The sequence below is a fragment of the Eleutherodactylus coqui genome, chromosome 10 (genome assembly GCF_035609145.1).
Source record: "Eleutherodactylus coqui strain aEleCoq1 chromosome 10, aEleCoq1.hap1, whole genome shotgun sequence".
In the NCBI taxonomy this organism is placed as follows: Eukaryota; Metazoa; Chordata; class Amphibia; order Anura; family Eleutherodactylidae; genus Eleutherodactylus; species Eleutherodactylus coqui.
In genome coordinates, this window is record NC_089846.1 from 132,317,254 (window position 1) to 132,339,346 (window position 22,093).

The 22,093-nt window shown below is 44.9% G+C and overlaps 1 protein-coding gene and 1 long non-coding RNA gene across 3 annotated transcripts in view; one reads left to right on the forward strand and one right to left on the reverse strand.

Annotated features, from left to right (window-relative positions):
- Window positions 1-22,093, reverse strand: part of DOCK11 (dedicator of cytokinesis 11) — a 240,901-nt gene that overhangs the window by 183,085 nt on the left and 35,723 nt on the right. The window contains exons 5-9 of the mRNA XM_066581860.1: window positions 20,264-20,333; window positions 16,844-16,939; window positions 8,530-8,664; window positions 3,004-3,181; window positions 1,148-1,227 (exon numbers count right to left, since the gene is read on the reverse strand). Of these exons, the coding sequence (XP_066437957.1) occupies window positions 1,148-1,227; window positions 3,004-3,181; window positions 8,530-8,664; window positions 16,844-16,939; window positions 20,264-20,333 (559 nt within the window). The remainder of the gene's footprint in view (window positions 1-1,147; window positions 1,228-3,003; window positions 3,182-8,529; window positions 8,665-16,843; window positions 16,940-20,263; window positions 20,334-22,093) is intronic.
- Window positions 1,117-22,093, forward strand: part of LOC136580929 (uncharacterized) — a 44,167-nt gene continuing 23,190 nt past the window's right edge. The window contains exons 1-3 of one of the 2 annotated variants that reach the window (XR_010787030.1): window positions 1,117-1,250; window positions 2,613-2,684; window positions 2,824-3,294. This is a non-coding gene — a long non-coding RNA (uncharacterized lncRNA). Of the gene's footprint in view, window positions 1,251-2,612; window positions 2,685-2,823; window positions 3,295-22,093 lie in introns of those variants that run through there. The other variant, XR_010787031.1, reaches the window with a different exon arrangement.

The window sequence follows — 22,093 nt, forward strand, 5'->3', positions numbered from 1 at the left end:
AAAATGACAAAAAAAATGACATTTCGCCATTTTTCAGTGCGTCTTGTTTCTTCGGCGCACAAACTGCAACAAAAATGACATGATAACTTTATTCTACGGGTCAGTACGATTACTACGATACCAAACTTGTATAGTTTGTTTTTTTTACTGTACTGCATTTAATTTTTTTTTAATTATTTTCTGCCACCATTTTCTGCGCGCCATAACTTTTTTATTTTTCTATCGACGTATTTGTGCGAGGACTCATTTTTAGCAGAACACCCTGTAGTTTACATTGGCACCATTTTGGAACACATACGACTTTTTGATAGTTTTTTATCCCATTTTTTCTGGGAGACAGTGTGACTGAAAAGTGCATTTCTGGCGTTCTTTTTCTTTTTTTTTTCGAATGACGTTCACCGTGCGGGATAAATAATGTGCTACTTTAATAGATCAGACTTTTATGGACGCGGCGATACCAAATATGTATTTTTGCTTTATGATTTATATTTTTTTTTTATTATAGATATGGCAAAAAGGGGGGTGATTTAAACTTTTATTATTATTTTTTTTTTAACAATTAATAAAACTTTATTGATCTTATTTTTAGCTTTTTTTTTAGTCCTCCTGGGGGACCACAACTAGCGATGCTTTGATCGCTCCTGCAGTATGATGTAATGCTATAGCATTACATCATACTGCAATCTGACAGGCAGTCTATCAAGCCACCCCACGGGGATGGCTTGATAGGCAGCCTGCTAAGGCAGCCCTGGGGCCTTTCAGAAGGATACTGGCTGCCATGACACCCGTACAGCTCCCTTCCCTCTTTTACATAATTATCTCATTTGAATTAATTACAACTTTTCAAAACATAAAACTGTGATAGTCATCGGTTGAAAAAAAAAACACTATAGTCCTGGGAGGACATTCCTATATTTCAGACCCGGTATTTTTATACAGTCCATTTTTTTTTAATTCTAACCTCGCAGAATACTTTTATATATTCCAGTTTAAAATGTTTTTTAAAAGAGAGAGAAATATAAAGCTGCTGACTGAGAGCGGACCTCAAGAAACACGTCGGAAAACTGGTTTCCAGGCACACAGCGAGTTCCAACAACTGCTTTAGTTTTAGTTCAGCTATGCAATTCCAAGTCATAAAAGCCGATACCTTCACCAGTTCAGGATGCATGCTCTTCTCCAGGCTTTCCATGATGTTATCCAATTTTCCGGCACCACCGCCCTCATCATCTGTGTAGCAGAGGAAAGCAGATGTGAGTAGCAGAACCCTAGGAAATTCCCTTAGCTCAGCATCAGTCTTGGCTATACTTCCTTCTGGGTCACTTTCTATACTTGCTGCCATGTTTCCAGCTCTCTATTATGTAAATACGGAAAACATTATTAGTCCATAAAATGAACCATGTATTAGCTAACATATATCAACCTTGGGTATTTATTTGCTATTGAAAAGGACTGTAGCCACCAGCTGGGTAAGAGGAGGCACAACAGTCATTCCAGAATAAGAGAATTAAATGATAATGAATGATAAAAGTAGACAGAAGGTAACATTACCCCCATTGTGGCAGATTTACGAAGACTGTCTAATATTAAACACTGCAACTTAAACTAGACAGCCTTAAAATGTCTACAGTGGCTCGTGCTGGATGATATATCTGGTGGAGCTTTAAACCATCTAGTCCCACTTTATAGTATATATGTACAGTATTAGTTTACGTTACATTTTGGAGCAATTTTTGCTGCATGATGCCCCATTTAGGCAGCGCTTCCTTTTCCAGTGAGAAAAACTGTCCAAACGTGTCTAAAGCACATGATAAATGAGGTGCAAAGCATGGAAAGTAGTTTCCAAGTGAGTGCAATCTGCACTAGGAAACTGCAGAACTTTCCACACTAAGGCCAAATGCACACGGCCGGGTCGGATTCAGCATGAGTGATCCCACAGCTGAATCCGACCCTGTGCCCAGCCGGTGACCCTGCGCCCAGCCGGTGACCCTGCTTACCTCTCCGGACCTGTATTGCAGGTGTGCGGCCGGCGCACAAGCACAGTACAGATTATGCCGCGTCATCGCTAGGCAATGATGCAGATTCCACAACCGTTCCGCAATGATGATTGAGGAAGGGCCGCGGTGGAACAGAACATGCTGCGATTTTCTAGGAGTTGAAAATTGCCATTGTTTTCCACTTGTGGACATGGAAAAGCAATTTTCCATAGCATGTTCATGGGCAGTATTTGCTGTGGAAACCAGAGTCTCCCATTGACTTCAATGGGGTTCGTTACTCGAAACAAGCTCTAGAGCATTTCGGTTCTCGCTCATCTCTATTATAGACCTGTTATTTCACTGGAATGCAAGTATTTAGCTAAACAGACTTTTCAGGAGTGGTGACAGATTTTCATTAATGCATTCGGTCTGTATTTCCTCCAAACGTAATGTGCCAAAAGATAGATTCAGCTGAATATATGAGAGAAAACACCCTCTATAAGCGTGAAATAATCATATGTGTGTGGTTACCCCTTGAGTATGAAGTGCGGCCCTTTGATGGAGCCAGGAGCCACCTTTGAAGCCCCCACCATATATGTGCTGTAAGACAATGGATGATCAATTGTTTCAATGTTTTAGTCTTCCTGCAGTAGGGGCCCTCATTCTGGTAATCAGTTACCAGGACAAGGATCTGTGAAGGAGACAGTCCAGGTAACTATTAAATGAGTGTATTTGGACCATGCTTGCGGTATGCATTGCAGTACTACACATTTATACGCTTCTGCATATAACCGAGCAGCTTTTGTCAATTATGGGAAGCGTTTCATCAGCAGTGAATTTTATCTTGCAGGGAGAGGGACTGAAAAAAAAAGCCTATATAGATGACAAAGTGAAAATGAGAATGAATCAGTGCTGGTAATCTGCAGTTCTGCTGGTGCCAGAGGACACGGTCGTCCGCCTTATTAATGCGTAATGCACATAACTCTTGCGATGCATGCATTATACCATAAAGCACAGTTGGCCATTTAACCTTGAGCGGGATCTGCTGTGTATCTCTTCTCTTGCACCAAGCTGTCTGTATTGAACTGAATGATTTTCTTCAATGTCTGCAGCCACTCCTCCATTTCCTGTTCCGTCTCGGCTGCCAGATGATGGCTCGATTTATCCAACATCCTCAACTCAAAAGCATTGCGACGTAGCTTTGGACACTGCAGAAGAAAAAAGTCTGTTAAGTCAATAGAGATTACAAGTATACTGTAGCGCTTCCATATAGCGAGGCCCATCACACACCCATAGTACAGTGCCAAACAAGGCTGATAGCACTCACATTACATTTCTTTGCTCCAACTTTTCTTGCATCCATATTAATATTTGTATAAAAACTAATTTGGTTGGAGAATGTATTTAAAGAGGCTTTCCAGGATTTGGATACTGATGACTAGAGAGGAGCGAGCATACTCGATAAGGCAAACTACTCGAGCGAGTAGTGCCTTAGCCGAGTATCTCCCCGCTCGTCTCTAATGATTCGGCTGCCGGTGCGGGTGACAGGTGAGTTGCGGCGGTGAGCATGGGGGAGAGAGGGAGAGAGAGATCTCCCCTCCGTTCCTCCCCGGTCTTCCCCGCCCCCTGCCGGCACCCGAATCTTTAGAGATGAGCGGGCAGGTACTCGAATAAAGCACTACTCAATCGAGTAGTTTGCCTTATCGAGTATGCTCGCTCATCTCCACTGATGACCAATCCTTACAATAGGTCAACAGTATCAAATCGGTGGGGTCCGACTCCTGGCACCCTCTGGTGATCAGCTATTTAAAGGAACTGCAGCTCTTGGGTGAGCACTGTGGCCTCTTCATTGTATACCATACATATCGCTGTATGTTGAGTAGCATGCGTGTCTAGTACTGCAGCTCAGTTCCAGTCCTTGTCCACCTAAACAGGCTGCAGTGGTCGGACAAGTCGCTTCACTTAGTAGAGTCTTTGGAGCTCCTGGACTTCTCCCTTGCCCCCCGTCCTACGGGGATTGGATTTGGCTGCAAGGAGCCCAATGGTTATGTCTGCAGAGCAACTGCCAACAACTGAGCTGATAGGAAGAACATGGACTAGAGGATGCTGGAGAACAAGAAAGTGGTCGGTACTGAGTGGTTAGAGGAAGTGCCAAAAGGATATAGAGGAGAAAACAACTGGTACTAAGGGTTGAATCCGGAGGACAAAAAGACAGTGGGGAAAAATTCAAAATCAGAATCCAAAACAAGGAACACTAGAAGACAAGTAGAGTAACTCTCACCCGAACCTACAGACTAGCTGAAATTGTAAATGGCACCAGAGGTCTGGAACAGCAAAGCTAAATAGTCAAGTAGATTGGTATGATGATCAAGCAAAACAGGTGATGAGGGAGGTAATCTAATATCATAAGTGCCGACCAGACCAATGACTTGGTCAAAGAGCGGCTTGTGGTGTGTATGAGATGTTACAGGCTAAAGAAGAAGCCACAGTGCTTGCCCGAGAACCATGGCCCCTTCAGACAGCGGATTGGGGAGGGGTGACAGAGGTCAGACCCCCTCTGATCTGATAATGATCCTACAGTGGGTGAGCAGCTTCTACCCTCACCTACTGACTCCTTCCCCCCTTCCTTGTAGACTGTATTCCCTCGAGGGAAGGATCTCTCCCTCTGTATCAGTCTGTAACACCATCAGTAGCTGGAGGGTGAGGTGGGTGGTGCTAGCTTGCAGTTCATGAATATGGAGGACTACTTCCTGTAGTCCTTTAGGTTTGTGCTGATACTGATAAAAATGTAAGTTTCTGACAAACTACTTCCCAGATACATAAGACAGGCTTATTGTTACAATCAGTGTACCTGTTATTACCTTATGCTTCCTTCAGAGAGGGCAACATAAAGGTGATGACAGATTCACTTTACGAAGTGCTGCCACCTAAAGCTTGGAGAAAATTTGAGTAGTAGTCAGAAAGTAAGACAACGTTTGTTAACTGCTGGCTGAAATATTTGATCGGTCTTAATAAGAACAGCCTGTTCATTGGCAGTAGGTGATGAATTAAACTTCTGGATGGTAGTTCATTTTTGAGACATTTTAGCAAGTCAGATTTTTTACAATGGTTTCTCCCCCTTTAAGACTTAGTAATTATCTAACTGCAGTCCAGGCCTCCGTAATAATATCTACTGTATGTATTTCGAGAAGGACCTTGTTGTACTAAGATCTTAGAACGTTCATGGAAACTTTTTTCAGGTTTCCTTCTGACATAGTCTTTTGTGGAAAAAAAAACATGAAAATCGCACATCATTTCTTGATTATGCCCGAAGTTTTACAAGTTTTCGTTGGTTACAGGCAGGTTTTATTCATTGTAACTTTTTCCTACAGAGAAAGCTATGGAAAAATGCCTGAAAAAATGCCAGATCCAAAGCATAACACCACTAAAAATCCAATGTTTATAGGGCTTTTCATATCTTGCCACTGACCTACAGCTAAGACCTGGACGCCGTGTTTTTTGCCTACATGTGACAACAGCCTATCTGGGATTTGGTTTTACGACAATTTATAGAGTAACTGTAATAACAGGAGGCATTGCTGTACGGCTGCTTGATAAGGAAGAATGAAGATATATTCCTTAAAAACAGGAATCTCACAGCATATCTGGGTTTGTTCCTGAAAGTTAAAAAAGTTCTGGCATTCCTCCACTTTGCTTATCATTCCTCTGTCATAAACAAGACGGCAATGATTACTATGGCCTATGTTTATTCAGCATTTCCTTTAAAGGATAACTACTGGTCAGAAAGTTAAATTTAAAGCAACCCAAAATAGCCTCCAATGGCCTCAAAAAAATCCACACTATGTTTTTCTAATCGTACCCTATTTGCTCTTGACTCTTTAGTCCAGGACTCCAAGGTGGCACAGGCTCTCTATTGACTTGTAATAAAACTACAGCATAAGGGTGCATTCAGACGAGCGTGTTTATGTGCGTACATATGTGCCACACGTCTATTAGATCCATTGGGTCCCTATGCTGTGTTCACATGTCTGTGTTTTACAGGCGTGCAAACGCGCGCACCTGTAAGAGATAGGACATGTGTGCACCGCATAGGTCCATGGTGCATGTCAATATTCCCCGCGGGGAGTCCGTCATCACTGAACACTGTGGCAGCACTGTCACAGTGTTCAGTGACAAGGGGACTCCCCGCGGGGAGTAAAGAATCCCCTTCCACAGTTGTGGCAGAGGATCGTGAATCTCTCCGATTGATTTCAATGGGGCCGGCTGCCGGCTGCCTCATTGAAAGCAATAGGATGCCAGCACCCCCGCAGTGATTTTTAGGGAACGGCTTTAAATATAAGACTTTCCCCAAAAATCAATCATAGTTGTAGTAAAAAATTTAAAAAAATACATACTCACCTCTCCACCGCTGTCGGGGCTCAGGCGTGTCTAGCTGCTTGGGTTTCATCACTGTAATGAAGTTCTTTCAGCAGGCGGGGATTTAAAATCCCCGGCTGCTGAAAGGGCTGTGTCTGATTGGCCAAGCGCTCAGTCAATCACAAGCAGTGCTCAGCCATTCAATGAGCCCCGGCAGCGGCGGAGAGGTGAGTGTGTATGTGTCTGTGTGTATATATATATATATATATAAATTTTTATTTTTTTTACACCAGATAGGAATGATTTTCAGGAAAGGGCTTATATTTAAAGCCCTTCCCTAAAAATCACTGCAGGGGTTGCCGGCAGACCATTGCTTTCAAGGGGGCCGCTGGCAGCAGCCGCGTCCCCATTGAAAGCAATGCTGCACGGACCTGCATTCATGCGTGTTTATGCACGTACGTGGGTGCGCCGTTTTTTTCCCGCACCTATGTACACACCAGCACACGCTCGTCTGAATGCCCCTCTGGTCCGAATTCACATGAGTGTATCTACGAGCGCATTTGCATATACAATACACAGAGAACAGAACTCATTGATTTCGATGGGTTCGTTTACATGCGCTTATTTTGTATGCGCATTTCAGTCACGCAAAAAAATACGCAACATGCTCAATGCACAGAGAAAGAGCTCATATTGAACTCATTACAGTAATTGGCCATTTCAATGGCCGGGGGCATCGCTGCATGGTTTTTGTGCCTTGAAAAAGTACTTTAAAAACACAGTTACGTGTGCAAATAAGCAACGGACATTCCGCAAAAACGCAGCGCAAATTCGTGCGTAAATAGCCTTACACTTGTGTGAGTCCAGCCCTAACGCAATTCATGAATTACTTTGTTATTTTCTCAGGAAAAAAATGAAGTTTGACTTGTAACAATCGCAAGACTTCCAATATGGTTGGGCTTTTCTTCCAATAGGGAAACATCGGGGTCTTTCCCAAGCCCTGATAATTCCGCTGCTCTTACCTCGTGTCACCGTGAAGCCTTATCCTTTTCCTTCTCCAAGTTTATTTACAAATTCTTGTATCTCTTTCCATTTATAATTCTTAGAATTCAATATTTTTATGTGTCGAAATGTCTAATAGAAAGCATTACTTAAAGGGGTGGTCTCGCGAAATCAAGTGGGGGTATACACTTCTGTATGGCCATATTAATGCACTTTGTAATGTACATCATGCATTAATTATGAGCCATACAGAAGTTATTCACTTACCTGCTCCGTTGCTAGCGTCCTCGTCTCCATGGTTCCGTCTAATTTCGCTGGCGGCTTGCTTTTTTAGACGCGCTTGCGCAGTCCGGTCTTCTGCTCTGAGCACAAGCCGCTTCAGTGTGCTCGCCGCTACAGCTCTTCTGCGCATGCGCAGACGAGCTGTATCTTCTCGGGAGCGCGCTGGAGCAGCCATTCTGCTACCATCCTCTCTTAGAGGAAGGTGCAGAGTCGCCCAGCCGTGCCGAGAAGCCGCCCAGCAGAGCCGCCCAGCCCAGCCGCCCAGGTAAGTGATGGGTGACGGACTGACGGGGGTGACGCGTGACTGACTGCCGCTGTGGCCCCGGAGCCTACCACTGTGGCCCCGGGGCCTACCGCTGGCCCCGGGGCCTACCGCTGGGCCCCGGGGCCTACCGCTGGGGAGCCGGGGGCTAGCGCGGGGGAGCCGGGGGCTAGCGCGGGGGAGCCGGGGCCTAGCGCGGGGGAGCTGGGGCCTAGCGCGGGGGAGCCGGGGCCTAGCGCCGGTTACCTGCTGCCTGGCGGTGGGTGACTGGTCGGCCGCGTTCAATCCCGGGGTCCGGTCGGCGGCTGCGGGGCGTCTGGTTGTCAGGGAGACACAGCTGGCAGCGTCTCGGGAGCGCGCACGTCGGGCTACAGCAAGCGACGGGAAAAGAGCCGGCGGCCATCTTGGGGAAACTTTTTATAAGTTGCTGAAACGCTGGAACTGTAAGTACAAACCAGCTAGAAAAGTCATTTACAAGGGGGCTTAGTAATGTATGCTTAATTAGGGGGACTGGGCAAAAAAAAAATGTCACTGCTTCCTCGAGACAACCCCTTTAAGTCAGAAAATCTCAAGTAGCTCCTTGAGATGACTGATGTATTTTTAATGCCAATCGGTCTAAGACTTGGAGTGAAAAATCATTCTGATATACAGTACCTGAGTGACATCAATACAGGAATCCAGGAAGATGCAGCCTTTTGAGTCCTTTGAAGATTTGTCATCCTTGTATGAGTTCAGAATATAGGAGCCGTCAGGCAGCTGAGTCAAGTAGAAATATCGCTTTCTGAACACCTATTAATATAATAAAAGGAAGTCATTTCCCTTATAACACCTCCTGTAAGTAGATTCAGAGAGATGCTACTAGAGAGCCAATCAGAGAGATGCTACTAGAGAGCCAATCAGAGAGATGCTACTAGAGAGCCAATCAGAAAGACGCTACTGGAGAGCCAATCAGAGAGATGCTACTAGAAAGCCAATCAGAGAGACACTACTAGAGAGCCAATCAGTGCAGGAATCAGGGGTTTTACCAGTGAAGTTCCCAGGTTGTATTTCCCAGCAAAATGCACAAACCGAACTGTCTGACACTGTATGTGAGTCTCGTTTCAGGTTACAATGGCGTGGGAAAAACTACTCTATACTAAAAATACTGCATCCTAAGGCCATTGCAATGTGAAGGATCACTGTACCTCACTCAAACATTTCTACCAAATTATCATATTGTTAAATGTTGCCCCCGTAATGTACAAACACATATGTCCTAAATATTCAGTAGTCATCTCGGGGTGGTTTCACATTTGCACTCAGGGTTCCGCTTTCCTGCAGGGAGCAGGTAAGGAGCATGGCCGAACATTGGACGGAACCGAACAGAGCCAGACGGATCCCATTGACCCCAATAGGGTCAGTCCGCTTTCCGCCCAGCTGGCCAGTAATTTAAGCCAGATGTGTGACAGAAGCCCGGACCGGAGGTTCCGACGCAGATGTGAAATCGGCCTTACTTGGTTTGTCTGACCGCATTAATTGCTCTGTCCCTGCTACATGAGGCAATCATGCACAAACATAACATTTACTCCTCCCATTGCTAACCACGGGTTTCATGTCTACACCACAAATAATTGCTGTTACTAGATTAAATAATAATATCAGGGTGTAAAATAATTCTACCTATTTGCATTCCTAATTCTAAATGCTTTTAGATTTGAAGATGTATATTTTATGTGTCCCGTAAGTATATACAGCATCAGGGTGCATTCCCACGAACGTATATCGGCTCGGTTTTCACGCCGAGCCGATATACGTCGTCCTCATGTGTAGGGGGGGGATGGAAGAGCAAGGAGCAGGAACTGAGCTCCCGCCCCCTCTCCGCCCCTCTGCACTATTTGCAATGAAAGGAGGCGGGACGGGGCGGGGCTAATTTCTGAGAATTAGCCCCGCCCTGTTCCGCCTCTCCCCATTGCAAATAGTGCAGAGGGGCGGAGAGGAGGCAGAGAGGGGGCGGGAGCTCAGTCCCTGCTCCTTGCTCTTCCATTCCCCCCCCCCCCCTGCACATGAGGACGACGTATATCGGCTCGGCGTAAAAAAACGAGCCGATATACGTTCGTGGGAATGCAGCCTTACACATCAATAGTATTTCTAATTCTACTAAAACTCTAAATAAACATTTATTATTAGTCCATCCTGTACTGAGAGGACTACCGGCAGTTCCCTTCATTGCATGAAGCTTTTCTGCAGTGAGGGAGATGAATCTATTCACATCTCTTTCACTTTATATAGTTGTTGGTTTTGCAAGGGCTACTTTAAAACCAGGTGGGCTACAACTTCTCCTTGTGGACTACGGCAAGTAGATGTGAGGAGTCTTAAAGGTCTGTGCAATGTTCCTCTGAGAAATTACATGATAACTCCGGTACATAGAGCATGATGATAGATCTCTTTGAGATTGCCCAAAACTGCACTGAAAGTTGGTCTTCTCAGAGAAGGTGTCCAAAAGACATAGTATATGGTGGACCTGAAAAGCATGTGCCAGGATAAGGAGGTGGTCTTCTCAGAGAAGACTCTGGTTTTGGATTATATTCCCAGTCATGTTAGATGGCCTGTTAAAAGGTCAATCATTGACTTGTAGGAAAGTTATCTTCTAATAGGTATTGTGACATCTCCCATTTGCATACCAAATTTTCCAGAGGAGCATGCATGGACTTTTAAGTCTCATCACACCTGCAGGCGGTCTCTACAAGACCAAACTGTACGCCTGATCCACATCATCATGGCCTCTCACCAAGTCAACCAGAAACCTACTGTACACTGATAGGGGCAAAAACCTTGACACAGCCTGTCTGTATATTATTCTTTTTCCTTGTGCAGAAGCCTCTGGTTGGGTTTGGTATTCCTGGGCATATTATAAGGCTTGTTAAAAAGTTGCATATTGACTTGCAGGAATGCTACCTTTTAGGGTGAAGTCAGACGAGCGTGTATTCGTGTGCGCGTATGTGTGCCAAAACAGTGTGTCTATTAGAACCAATGGTTTCCTATGGTGTGTTCACATATCCGTTTTTTACAGTCACGAAAGTACTCACACCTGTAAAGATAGGACATGCATGCACCACTTAGGTCCGTGCTCCGCAAGAATTCCCGCGGGGAATTCCCTCTTTACTGAACACTGTGACAGCAATGTCACAGTGTTCAGTGATGATGGGACTCCCCGTGGGGATGAAGTCACAGCTGTGGCAAAGGACCATGAGGCCATCCCATTGCTTTCAATGAGGCCGGCACTGCAGCTGGCCCCATTGAAAGCAATAGAATGCAGGCACCCCCTGCAATGATTTTCGGGGGAAGGGCTTAAAATATAAACCCTTCCCTGAAAATCATCCCTAGCGTGTGTAAAAAATTGAAAAAATATATACTCACCTCTCCGCCGCTGTCTAGGCTCGGCACGTCTTGACACTTGGCTCCTCGGCACTGCTGTGAAGCTCTTTCAGCAGGTGCAAATTTAAAATTGAATGGTCACAGCACTTAGCCAATCACAGGCAGCGCTCAGCTGTCATTCAATGAATAGCTAAGAACTGTCTGTGATTGTCTGAGCGCTCAGCCAATCAGGCACAGCCCTTTCAGGAGTTGGGGGGCGAAGTGTCAAGACACGCCGATCCCCGACAGCGGCGGAGAGGTGAGTCTATATTTTTTTAACTTTGTACACAAGTTAGGAATGATTTTCAGGGAAGGGCTTATTTTTCAAGCCCTTCCTCGAAAATCACTGCTGGGGCTGCCTGCACCCTATTGCTTTCAATTGGGGCGGGCTGCTGTAGTGCCAGCCCCATTGAAAGCAATAGGCACGGAGCTTCGGTCATGCGTATTTTGCACATCCGTGCAGCGTATTTTTTTGCGCAGCACGGATTGCGTCAAAACACACGTTCGTCTGACCGAGGCCTTAATAAGTGGTGCTGCTAAGGCATATCTCCCATTCAAAAAGACGGAAACACTTTTTAGTTGCTTCCACACACTTTTCTGGTTGTGAATTTACACTTTATCCCACATGTGCTGCGCCATTCTTACTTGCCGACTTCTTTATGAACTAGAACAGGCTGTCAGAGGATACCACTTTGGAAGAACATGTAAGAGATGGGTCTTAGGACCTTCGTTTTGCTAATGATTTAGAATATACTCATTAACTGTATTTTTCAGTTCTGTGTGATCTAATGCAAAACTTATTAATTGCTCAGTTTAAGAAAGAGAAAACAAAAACTACTTAGTGTAATTTGAAATCAGATTGATTTTTCTTGCATTAACCGGCTATTATTGCCCGGAAGCCGGCATCTTGTAACCATCACCACATCACTCTTTAATGTGCATTTATTTCTGAGAGGTTTCTAATGGTTCGAGTATCGGCAGATATATGAAGTGCTGAGTGAGTTTACATTAAAGGGGCTTTCCCACGGAAGTAACTGATGGTATATCTCTAGGATATGCCATCGCTTACTGATAGATGGGGGTTTGCCTGCCTGCACCCCACTATCCTAAGGATGACGTTTAATTAACCCTGCAGCTGCTTCCCAGATCTTCCCTGCTCATAGACTGGCCTCAGGCGCCGCTGTGCAGAATAAATGCTGGATGAACCCCCTTCCCTTTATTGTATGTATCAATGGGACTCCTAAAGGTCAGACCCCACCAATCATACGGTTAGCCTAGAATATATATCATACACATACATAGCCTAGAATATATAATACCCTAGTGATGTGATATAGCATTAAGTGATGGCAATACCTTCTGAATGGCCTGAAAAAAAGTCGCCACCATTAGGACAAACCCTGCCTGCATGTCCAAGAGAGAGGGGTCTCCCTTCTGATGGAGAGCTGCTGCAAACAGTATCTGCCACTTTGGAGGACGCAGCACCCCTATGCAGAAGAAATGTATAGTCGCTGCAGTTCCTTCTAGTAATAGTGACTGCACATGGGGTAACCCTTTGTAACCAGTGCAAGACCACACAAAACTTTCCTAAAACTTTCACGGATTGTAGGCAGAGACATGTAAAAATGTTTCTTTGTACCCCTGCGGCATTAGTACACTCCTTTAGTCATGTCTCAGGTCTTTTAGCCCCTCGAATGAGAGTTATAGCTTCTTATGTGTAGATATTGGGAAGCATCGTTACAGAGTAGCAATCACTGCCATTGCTACAGATGTTGAATATTACTCGGCCTAGAACTCCCATGCAATTTGGCATTTTATTGAGCCTCTGCTATGATACAGAAGGGTTTTTGTGATAAACTTCATGTTTACAACCATCTAATGTAGCACAGCAGATCAGTGATAATGATTATCTGAAGGCTGTTACACTGGCAGCTTCACGGTCATAATAAGACCCCATTTCAGCGCCCATATTACGTCCCCAATGCCCGCACCCTGCCACTAAAAGGCAGAGATTTATAACGCACTCACTGTAATTGAACGTCCTGGCAGCTCCTAGGGGTGATTTACAATAAATACCAAAATATGACGTTTTTATGCACCTAGTACGTGCCTGGCAGAACAGTTCAGGAGTTCAGAGAAACAAATCAGGCGAGGTACAGTATGTGTAAAGGTTTTAGTCTTATGACATAAGTCAAGCACTGGGTGGTCAGTGTTAATAGGAGACCTGGACATGCTCCAACACTGATGGCAGCGCTCTGCATTGCAGATGTCTCTTATACTATGTTTTCAAGCAGCTCCTTTTGTATGCTTATTTCTCAATGAGCTCCTTGTAATTTGCAGAGCTATTTGAAATTGATTAGAATTTCCCCCCCTAAATCTGATATTTCCATTTCAGTCTATGGCACCACTATAACCCATAGGCAGCATGCCCACCGTGTTGGGGTCATATTGACTTCTGCTCTTTGCTTTACTCCCTATAATCTATCACTTGCTCGCTCACGTCACCTGCACCTCAAAAACATTTACAGATTCCACATTTTTCTCACTGTGGTACACCAAAAACTCTTATTGTTGCCCTGATCCATTCTTGTCTTGATAACCGCAATTCACTACTCATCGGTCTTTCTCTCCCTAAACTCTCCCCTCTCCAATCTATACTGCATGAAGCCAGGGTCATCCTTTTTGTCCACTGATACCTCCACCCTGTGCCAGGCACTACACTGATACCTACACCCTGTGCCAGGCACTACACTGATACCTCCACCCTGTGCCAGGCACTACACTGATACCTCCACCCTGTGCCAGGCACTACACTGATACCTCCAACCTGTGCCAGTCACTACACTGATACCTACACCCTGTGCCAGGCACTACACTGATACCTCCACCCTGTGCCAGGCACTACACTGATACCTCCACCCTGTGCCAGGCACTACACTGATACCTCCAACCTGTGCCAGTCACTACACTGATACCTACACCCTGTGCCAGGCACTACACTGATACCTCCAACCTGTGCCAGTCACTACACTGATACCTCCAACCTGTGCCAGTCACTACACTGATACCTCTACCCTGTGCCAGTCACTACAACGATACCTCCACCCTGTGCCAGTCACTACACTGATACCTCCACCCTGTGCCAGTCACTACACTGATACCTCCACCCTGTGCCAGTCACTACAATGATACTTACACCCTGTGCCAGTCACCACACTAATACTTCCATGCTGTGCCAGGCACTACACTGATACCTCCACACTGTGCCAGTCACTGCAACCCGTCCAATATATAATACAATTTAAACTCATCACCATAAAGCTCCCCACAGAGCTGCGCTGCCCTATATCTCCCTCCTCATCTCTGTCAGCCACTTTACCCAGGCTCTCCGCTCTGCTAATGATCTTAGACTAAGTTCCTCTTTAATCAAAACCTTCCACTGCCGCCTCCAAGACTTTTCCCAAACTGCATCAGTTCTCTGGAATGTGCTACCCCAAACAATCAGGTTCATTCCCAACGCCCAGTTTTAAGCATGCGCTTCATACCTGTATATACACAGATACTGGCTGGTGATTGGTTCATACAGATTTAGGTACAGTACTGCATTTATATAAAATATGGCCAGAACATTGAACAAAAAAAGCACTTGCACCTCATAGTCTGTAAGCTCTTGTGAGCAGGGCCCTCGCTATTGGTGTAATAATGTGTTATGTCTTATTCTGTCTATGGTCCCTCTAATTTGTAAAGTCCTGCAGAATATGTTGGCGCTGTATAGGGATTATTATTATTATTACTATCTTCCCTGAGAGGGGCTATCCTGATAGGTCCTTAACATCAGATCGGTGGGAGTCTAACTCCTCACCGCTCAGCTGTGGCTTCTTCTTTGTCCTGTGACATTGAGGTTCGTTGGTCATATGGACTTTCTGCAGATCATTCCCACTCAAGTAAATGGGAATGAGATGCAATCCCTGGCACCACTGGGAAGCAATGTATGGCAATGTGCCTAATATACAATAAAACTCGTTCAAGTGCCACAGCCCCTTCAAACAGCTATTTGATGGGGGTGCCAGGAGTCGGACTCCCACCATTCTGATACTGATGACCTATCCTATCCCAGTACTGAGGACCTATTCTTTAAAGGTGTTATTCTCTTAAGCGAATCCCTTTTTGTTAGAAGGGACCCCAAAAATAAGCTGATTACAGAGTGGCATAACAGCAGATCAGTGGGCTGTTTTTGACTTATGAAAAGTTATTTTAGTGAAAAAAACCCTTTTAACCCCTTCAGTGGCAGGTTTATTATTACCATGTCAGTGCAGCAAGCCCTGGAGATTTTCCTGAGGTAATTCGAAGTGGCAAACGTGTACAGTGGCACAATAACTGTGTGTCCTGGCCAGCATTTCAGCACTAGAGCTCTCCACGGAAATCTTCCAGGGTTTAACTGCATGGTCAGTGCAGCAAGCCCTGGAGATTTTCTGGGCGTGCCACTAAAGGGGTTAAAGGGATACTACAATGACAAAAACTACCATTGGACAATTTTAGCACTTGTTTGGATCCCCACCTTGACTTCCATCCTGCACAGGTGCTATTTAGTCTTGATAGCACAGATGATCACTTAAGTCTCCTAAGTGCTCATGCATTGTGTAACTTTGCATGCAAGTCTTCCTGGAAAACCAAATTGCACACCTTCTTCCTAAGGAGCATTGCATGGCGCTGGCGCTCTTTACAAGGAGAAACAGTACCTCCTGGAACTGGTGTCATTCTGGCTATTTCAGCTCCCAGCCAGAATATTTTGGCCATGCCTCCTCCGCAGTACAACAATATTCCGCTGTACACCTCATTGATATCACATTTCCAAACTTCAGTGAGGCAGTTTAATTCCAAAAAGTGCTGACTGCAATGCTATTCTATATGTCAACCGGGGTTCACAGAAATGTTCGAGCGTGTGGCATGGTATAAATCTTACCAGTTTGCTATAACTATTATTTCATATATTATATTATGGCATGCAAACGTTTAAAACATCCTGTAATACAACAAAGAACAATAAAAACCTGAAGAGAAGCTCCGCCTGAAGGAAATATTACTGAGCTGCTCAAACAGTATTTTCCTAACATAACATTATTACAGGAGTCTTTAGCCACAAGACTGTTTTGCCAATACAGAAGCCGGGCTGCGAGAAATATCACATTCCAGGCACTTGACTAGCGGCCTGCAGTCTGTCTATCCAATCCAAATGCTAAGAAAACAGCATCTGCAGATGAGTATAAATGGGGCAAACAGCGGAAATCTGAGGTTCTCTGCAGCTCGGCACAATATTCTCGCAATGTACTTGAAATTAAAGCGGGTATTTCCTCCAATAATAATGTTAGGAAATTGCGACCTAAGCAAAAAAATCTCCCGCAAAGAAAAAAAAGAGCGATGTACTAAATGGCCGTGTGTCTCCATGTGAAAATGATTCCAACACTTGGATACAACAGATATGATGCATGCCCGAACTTTCTCCATAATACTGTATGCAGGAAAAGCACAGAGACCCCTAATGTAGAATGTATCATTTAGTGTTTTGACTACTTACCTTCATAGTGACAGGAATGGTGGTCCCTATGTTGGCCTTATACAACCAGCCTTGTTTAATGACTCCCCCTTTATGGGAGCAGATTGATGAAGAATCCTGCAGATGAATGACAATAAATTAGTAGATACTCCAATATTTCCGGGGCTGCAATAAAGTCTTTAAATATCGCCCAACATATCAGTTTACGAGATATGATCCCGCGTGTCGATGAGGCACAAGATAGTGAGTAGAGCATCTTTTAAGGTTAACCCTTTGCAATCCAATTTTGGATTCAGGGTTTCCTAGGGGGCTTTCTCTTTCTGCCATTATACAATGGCACCATCTGCTGTCTAGAGCCAGTACTGCGGTATAGGACATGCTGGAGAGGCCCCCAACAACAAAGCTGCCAGTAATATACAGTAAGAATACCCTGCCGGATGTCTTCCGACATCGGAGCTGTACAGCCTTCAATCAGAATGTCTTCAGACGTCAGACAGTGGATTGAAAAGGGTTAACCTGATGCGGTAACCTTTTCTAAGGCTCTGACACAGATCCAGCAGAAAACCCCAGAAAATAATAGAAAGCTGCGCTACTTTCTCGAGAAAAATTTTGGCCAGCATGCCAGAAGCCAGAGTCTCTACTCAGATCCAAGATGTTGTGGTTTGGTTGTTTTTATTCTAATGTCTGTACATGACCATAAGGGCAGCCATCTTGCCTTTACTGCAAATATATGCTTTACCGCAGATATCACGGACCATTCACACAATGGACAGGAGGAGACCCATCGATCTATATGGGAGACTGTCCTAGGCATGTCCTGTGACATGTGCAGAGGTCATTGTGCAGGATTATCACCTGGAGTGGATCCCGTGTTATCTATAAATACTGTAGGTTTTACCTTGTAATCCTGCCTGTGATGATAATAAGATGACTACTGAACCGTTATCTATACAGGACAGTAAGCTTTAGACTATAGGCTGAGTGGTCAGTGTGAAAACTGCAGGATTTCAGAATCTTTTAAAATGAAGATCGTGACATCAAAAATTAAAAAAAGAAAAAAAAACACAAAAAATTCTTGAATATTACTCATTGTAAAAAAAGGATCCATCCCCTAGACTAGAGGGAGTTGTCAGAATCGAATGAAAACTCTCTAAGTGTGATTGTAACGTCGTTATAACAACATCAGAGCAGAAGGATCATTTATTGCAGAAAACTGAACACCTGAATCCTGGGATCCCAACGCCCGGGATCCATCGCTGCAGCTTGCTGAAGTCCCAGTGATACCCTGTTTCCCTAAAAATAAGACATACCCTGAAAATAAGACATAGCATGATTTTCCAGAATTTTTGAGGATGCAAAATGATTTTTCAGGCTTTTTGAGGATGCTTGAAATATAAGCCCTACTCCAAAATTAAGCCCTGCTAACAGTTAATTAAAAAAGTCAATTAAAATAGTGTCCAGGCAACTGTACATGTAAAAAAAGTTAAACCCTTTTGAACAAAAATTAATATAAGACACTGTCTTATTTTCAGGGAAACACGGTAGTTGTGACATATGAGATTACAGGAAATCAGGTGACGCCTTCAGCCAATGTGAGGCAGCAGCGTCACCGCTCGTTCCTCTGGCATTGACGCTCACATCCTGAGGGCCATGATGCCAGGAGTTCAAGAAAGCGATGTTGCAGCCTCTCATTGGCTGCTATGGTCACCTGATTTCCTGTGACATCATATGTCGCAACAATCACTGGACTGGAGCGGACTGCCGCGCTGGATCTGAGAGCAGCTGCAGGGGTGTAAGTATATGTCCGTTTGCTATTTTAACCCTTTCCAATCCACTGTCTGACGTCTTCCTACATTCTGATTGAAGCTTGTACAGCTCCAATGTCAGAAGACGTCCAACAGGGTATTCTTACCGTCTATTGCCAGCCACTCCGCTGTCGGAGCCTCTCTGGCGCACACACACTTGCTTTAGCCAGCAGATGGCACCGTTGTATAACAGCGAAAAGAGAGAGCCTTTTAGGAATCCCTGAATCCAAAATTGGATTGGAAAGGGTTAATGCAGGCAGCGCTATTGAAAACTGATTTTCTGGTTACCAGAGAAACTCTTTAAGGCTGCTTCACACAATCCTATTTTCTGAGTTCTAAGTTCATGTTCGCATTAGCCTAATAATCGTCAGATCCACGTTGCATTTTCCCAGTCTTGGAATCCTGCTGTTGCTCTCCATGCGGATCCCCGTGCCGCCGCAGGATGATTTCTTGTTTCATGCTAAGAATTGTTATCACAGCTGTTTTTTTTCCCCCCAAAAAAAAAACATTCCACATTCCACGTACGGAAAAGTTTTTCCACCCTGTATAAACTGTGGCATAGATTCTTATGGCATTTAAAAGAATGCTGAAGTGGGGCAGATTTTGGTGCAAATTTTGGCAAGGAATTCCATGTGAACGAGGCTCCATGCGTGTTTTCTAGGGTGTTTTTAGTGGCGTATTTGATGCCGTGTTTTATTTTGTATATGTGTTTTTTTTTTCCTGGTGTTTTTCAAGTCCTATAGAGAAGCCTATAGACAAACTGCCAAAAAAAATGCCGTACCCAGAACATGCTTCATTTCAAAAAAAAAGAAAAAGAAAAATCACCACTGAACAGAATATACAATCAAAATGGCACAAACCAAAACTTTTTGTATGTGCTGTGATTTATATTATACTATACACGTCAAAGCAGCATCTGCCTGCAGTGTTCTAACTCCTAGAAAAGCTGCATTAAACACCGTGAAAAATGTATTTTTTCCCAACAACACTTGAAACCATCCTGAAGGCTTATTCAGACGTCCGTATATCGGCCAGGTTTTCACGCCCAGCCAATATATGGTGTCCCTTTCTGCAGGGGGAGTAGGCAAGCCGGGCCGGGAGCAGCGCACTGAGCTCCCTCCCTTTCTCTGCCCCTCACCACTATTTGCAATTGGAGGGGGCGGGAGGGGGGAACTTAGCTCCGCCCCAACCCCTCCCATTGCAAACAGTGGCGAGGGGTGGAATGGGGGCGGGAGCTCAGTGCGCTGCTCTGGGCCCGGCCCGCCTCCTCCACCTGCAGAAAGGGGCACCGTATATCGTCCGGTGAAAACCCGGCCGATATATACGTACGCCTGAGTAAGCCCTTATGCAGCCTGCAGTCTCACACATGAAATCCTAATTTAAAAACTACCAAAATATTAATAAGCTACAATTGCAAGGTAATAGACTGATTTCCTATTTGCAGACTACAATCGTTCCCATGCAGTAAATTACATTAGATTCACAGCTAATCAGCCTAAACATTAACCTGCATCCCATGTGTTTCCTAGTAATGCATTGATCACCGACTTCCATCAATTTATTAGTTCCCGTATAGGAAGAAATAAATCCATTACAACATCCTCCGCAAAGATGCTGAATTCTGTCCATCCATTACCTCATCTTTATCAAAGTCCTCATCTATCTCAAACATATGGCTGGGCGTCTTCTCTGGCTGAAAGGATTTGCTAAAATGAAAAATAAGGGAATTTCAATGTAATAATGTCTTAAATCACAAGCAGAGTACTAGAGCCACAATCCAGCGATGACAGAAAATGTGTGTAGTAACAGTTTCCAATACAAACTGAGAAGCTGCAGACTTTGGAGCCCTGACACATTACTCAATCCCCCTATATATAGGATGCAGTCTCATCCACTAGGCCTATGCGTTGCACAAAACAGGAATCCCTGAGTAATGTCCACCATCTAGGCTTTGTTCGCATTAACATCAGGGTGTCCATCAGCCTTTCTTTTCTTTTTTTCTTTTTATTGCCATCGTCAGACAAACTGGAGCTGTGACAGACCTTCTTGATGCCAATGGGGTTAGTCGGGATTCCACAATAGCCTTGCATGGATCAGTTAGTGTGAACACAGCTAGTGATGAGCAAACTTTTGAAAAGTTTGGTTCGACCAGTTACGAATTAGATCTAACTAAACTTTTATGGCTCTTAGACAATGTTTATACATCAGTATTCAAGACTAGTGTTGAGCCAACCGAACCAGTAGAACCCAGTTTCGGGTAGAACTTTTCTAAAAGCTTGGTTCTAGTTTGTACCAAACTGAACTTTCAGCAAAGTTTGACCTGAAACAGGGGTCTACTGGTTCAATTCGCTCAAAACTAAGAACAGCCTTAAACTGTAATTGTTTCAATAAAACAATTGACAGACAAATGGCTCATATCTTATTCCAGCCCACAATGTAGATCTGTTTATTGCTACTTTCCTAGTCAACAGTATTTGCTCCAGGCTAAAGCCCCATTTACACACACAGATGATCGCTCAAAATTCATCAAAAAGTGAAAGTTTTGAGCAATCATTTTGCATAAGCTACTAATGAGCTAATCAGCCCATCAGTAGCTAACTAGCTTTATTTGCATGTATTTAGGGAACAGCGGGTGATCTGTTCTCTAAATACATTGCTATTGTTTTCCAGTGGGACAGCAGCTGAAAGAATGTTATCAGCGCTGCCAATATCAATTCCCATAACAGCGGACGCAGGTGGGAGGGAGTTTAGCAGTGTGGCTGCTAAACACCCTTCCTCTGCTCTCCTCACCCCCCCACCCCCCCGTGCAGGCTCACCTGTCCTCTTCTCCCCGCTGGCTCTTGGCAATGGGAGGGGGAGGGATGGGGGCAAAGCTAAGCACAGGCCCATCCCGTCTCAATCCCATTGCTGGCTGTGGACAAGCGGTGGGATGTGGGTGGAGCTAAGCTCCCACTAGAGATGAGCGATTGTACTCGGTAAGGGCGATTTCGCAATCGAGCACCGCGATTTTCGAGTACTTCACTACTCGGGTGAAAAGTACTCGGGTGCGCTGTGGGTGAGCGGGGGTTGCAGCAGGGAGTGGGGGGGAGAGGGAGAGAGAGAGGGCTCCCCCCTGTTCCCCGCTGCTACCCCCCACTCCCCTCTGCAACCCCCCACCCCACAGCGCACCCGAGTACTTTTCACCCGAGTAGTGAAGTACTCGAAAATCGCGGTGCTCGATTGCGAAATCGCCCTTACTGAGTACGTTCGCTCATCTCTAGCTCCCACCCTTTCCTCACCTTGTCCATAGCCATCAATGGGAGGAGGCGGGATGGGCCAGCGCTTAGCTCCACCCCACCCCACCCCTCCCATTGCAAAGAACGAGCGTGGAGGAGAAGAGAGCTGAGCCTGCGATGGGGAGGGAGGGGAAAAGGGCGACAGCATGGTAGCCTTAAATACGCTCGTGGGAAAGAAGCCTTAGTCTTTT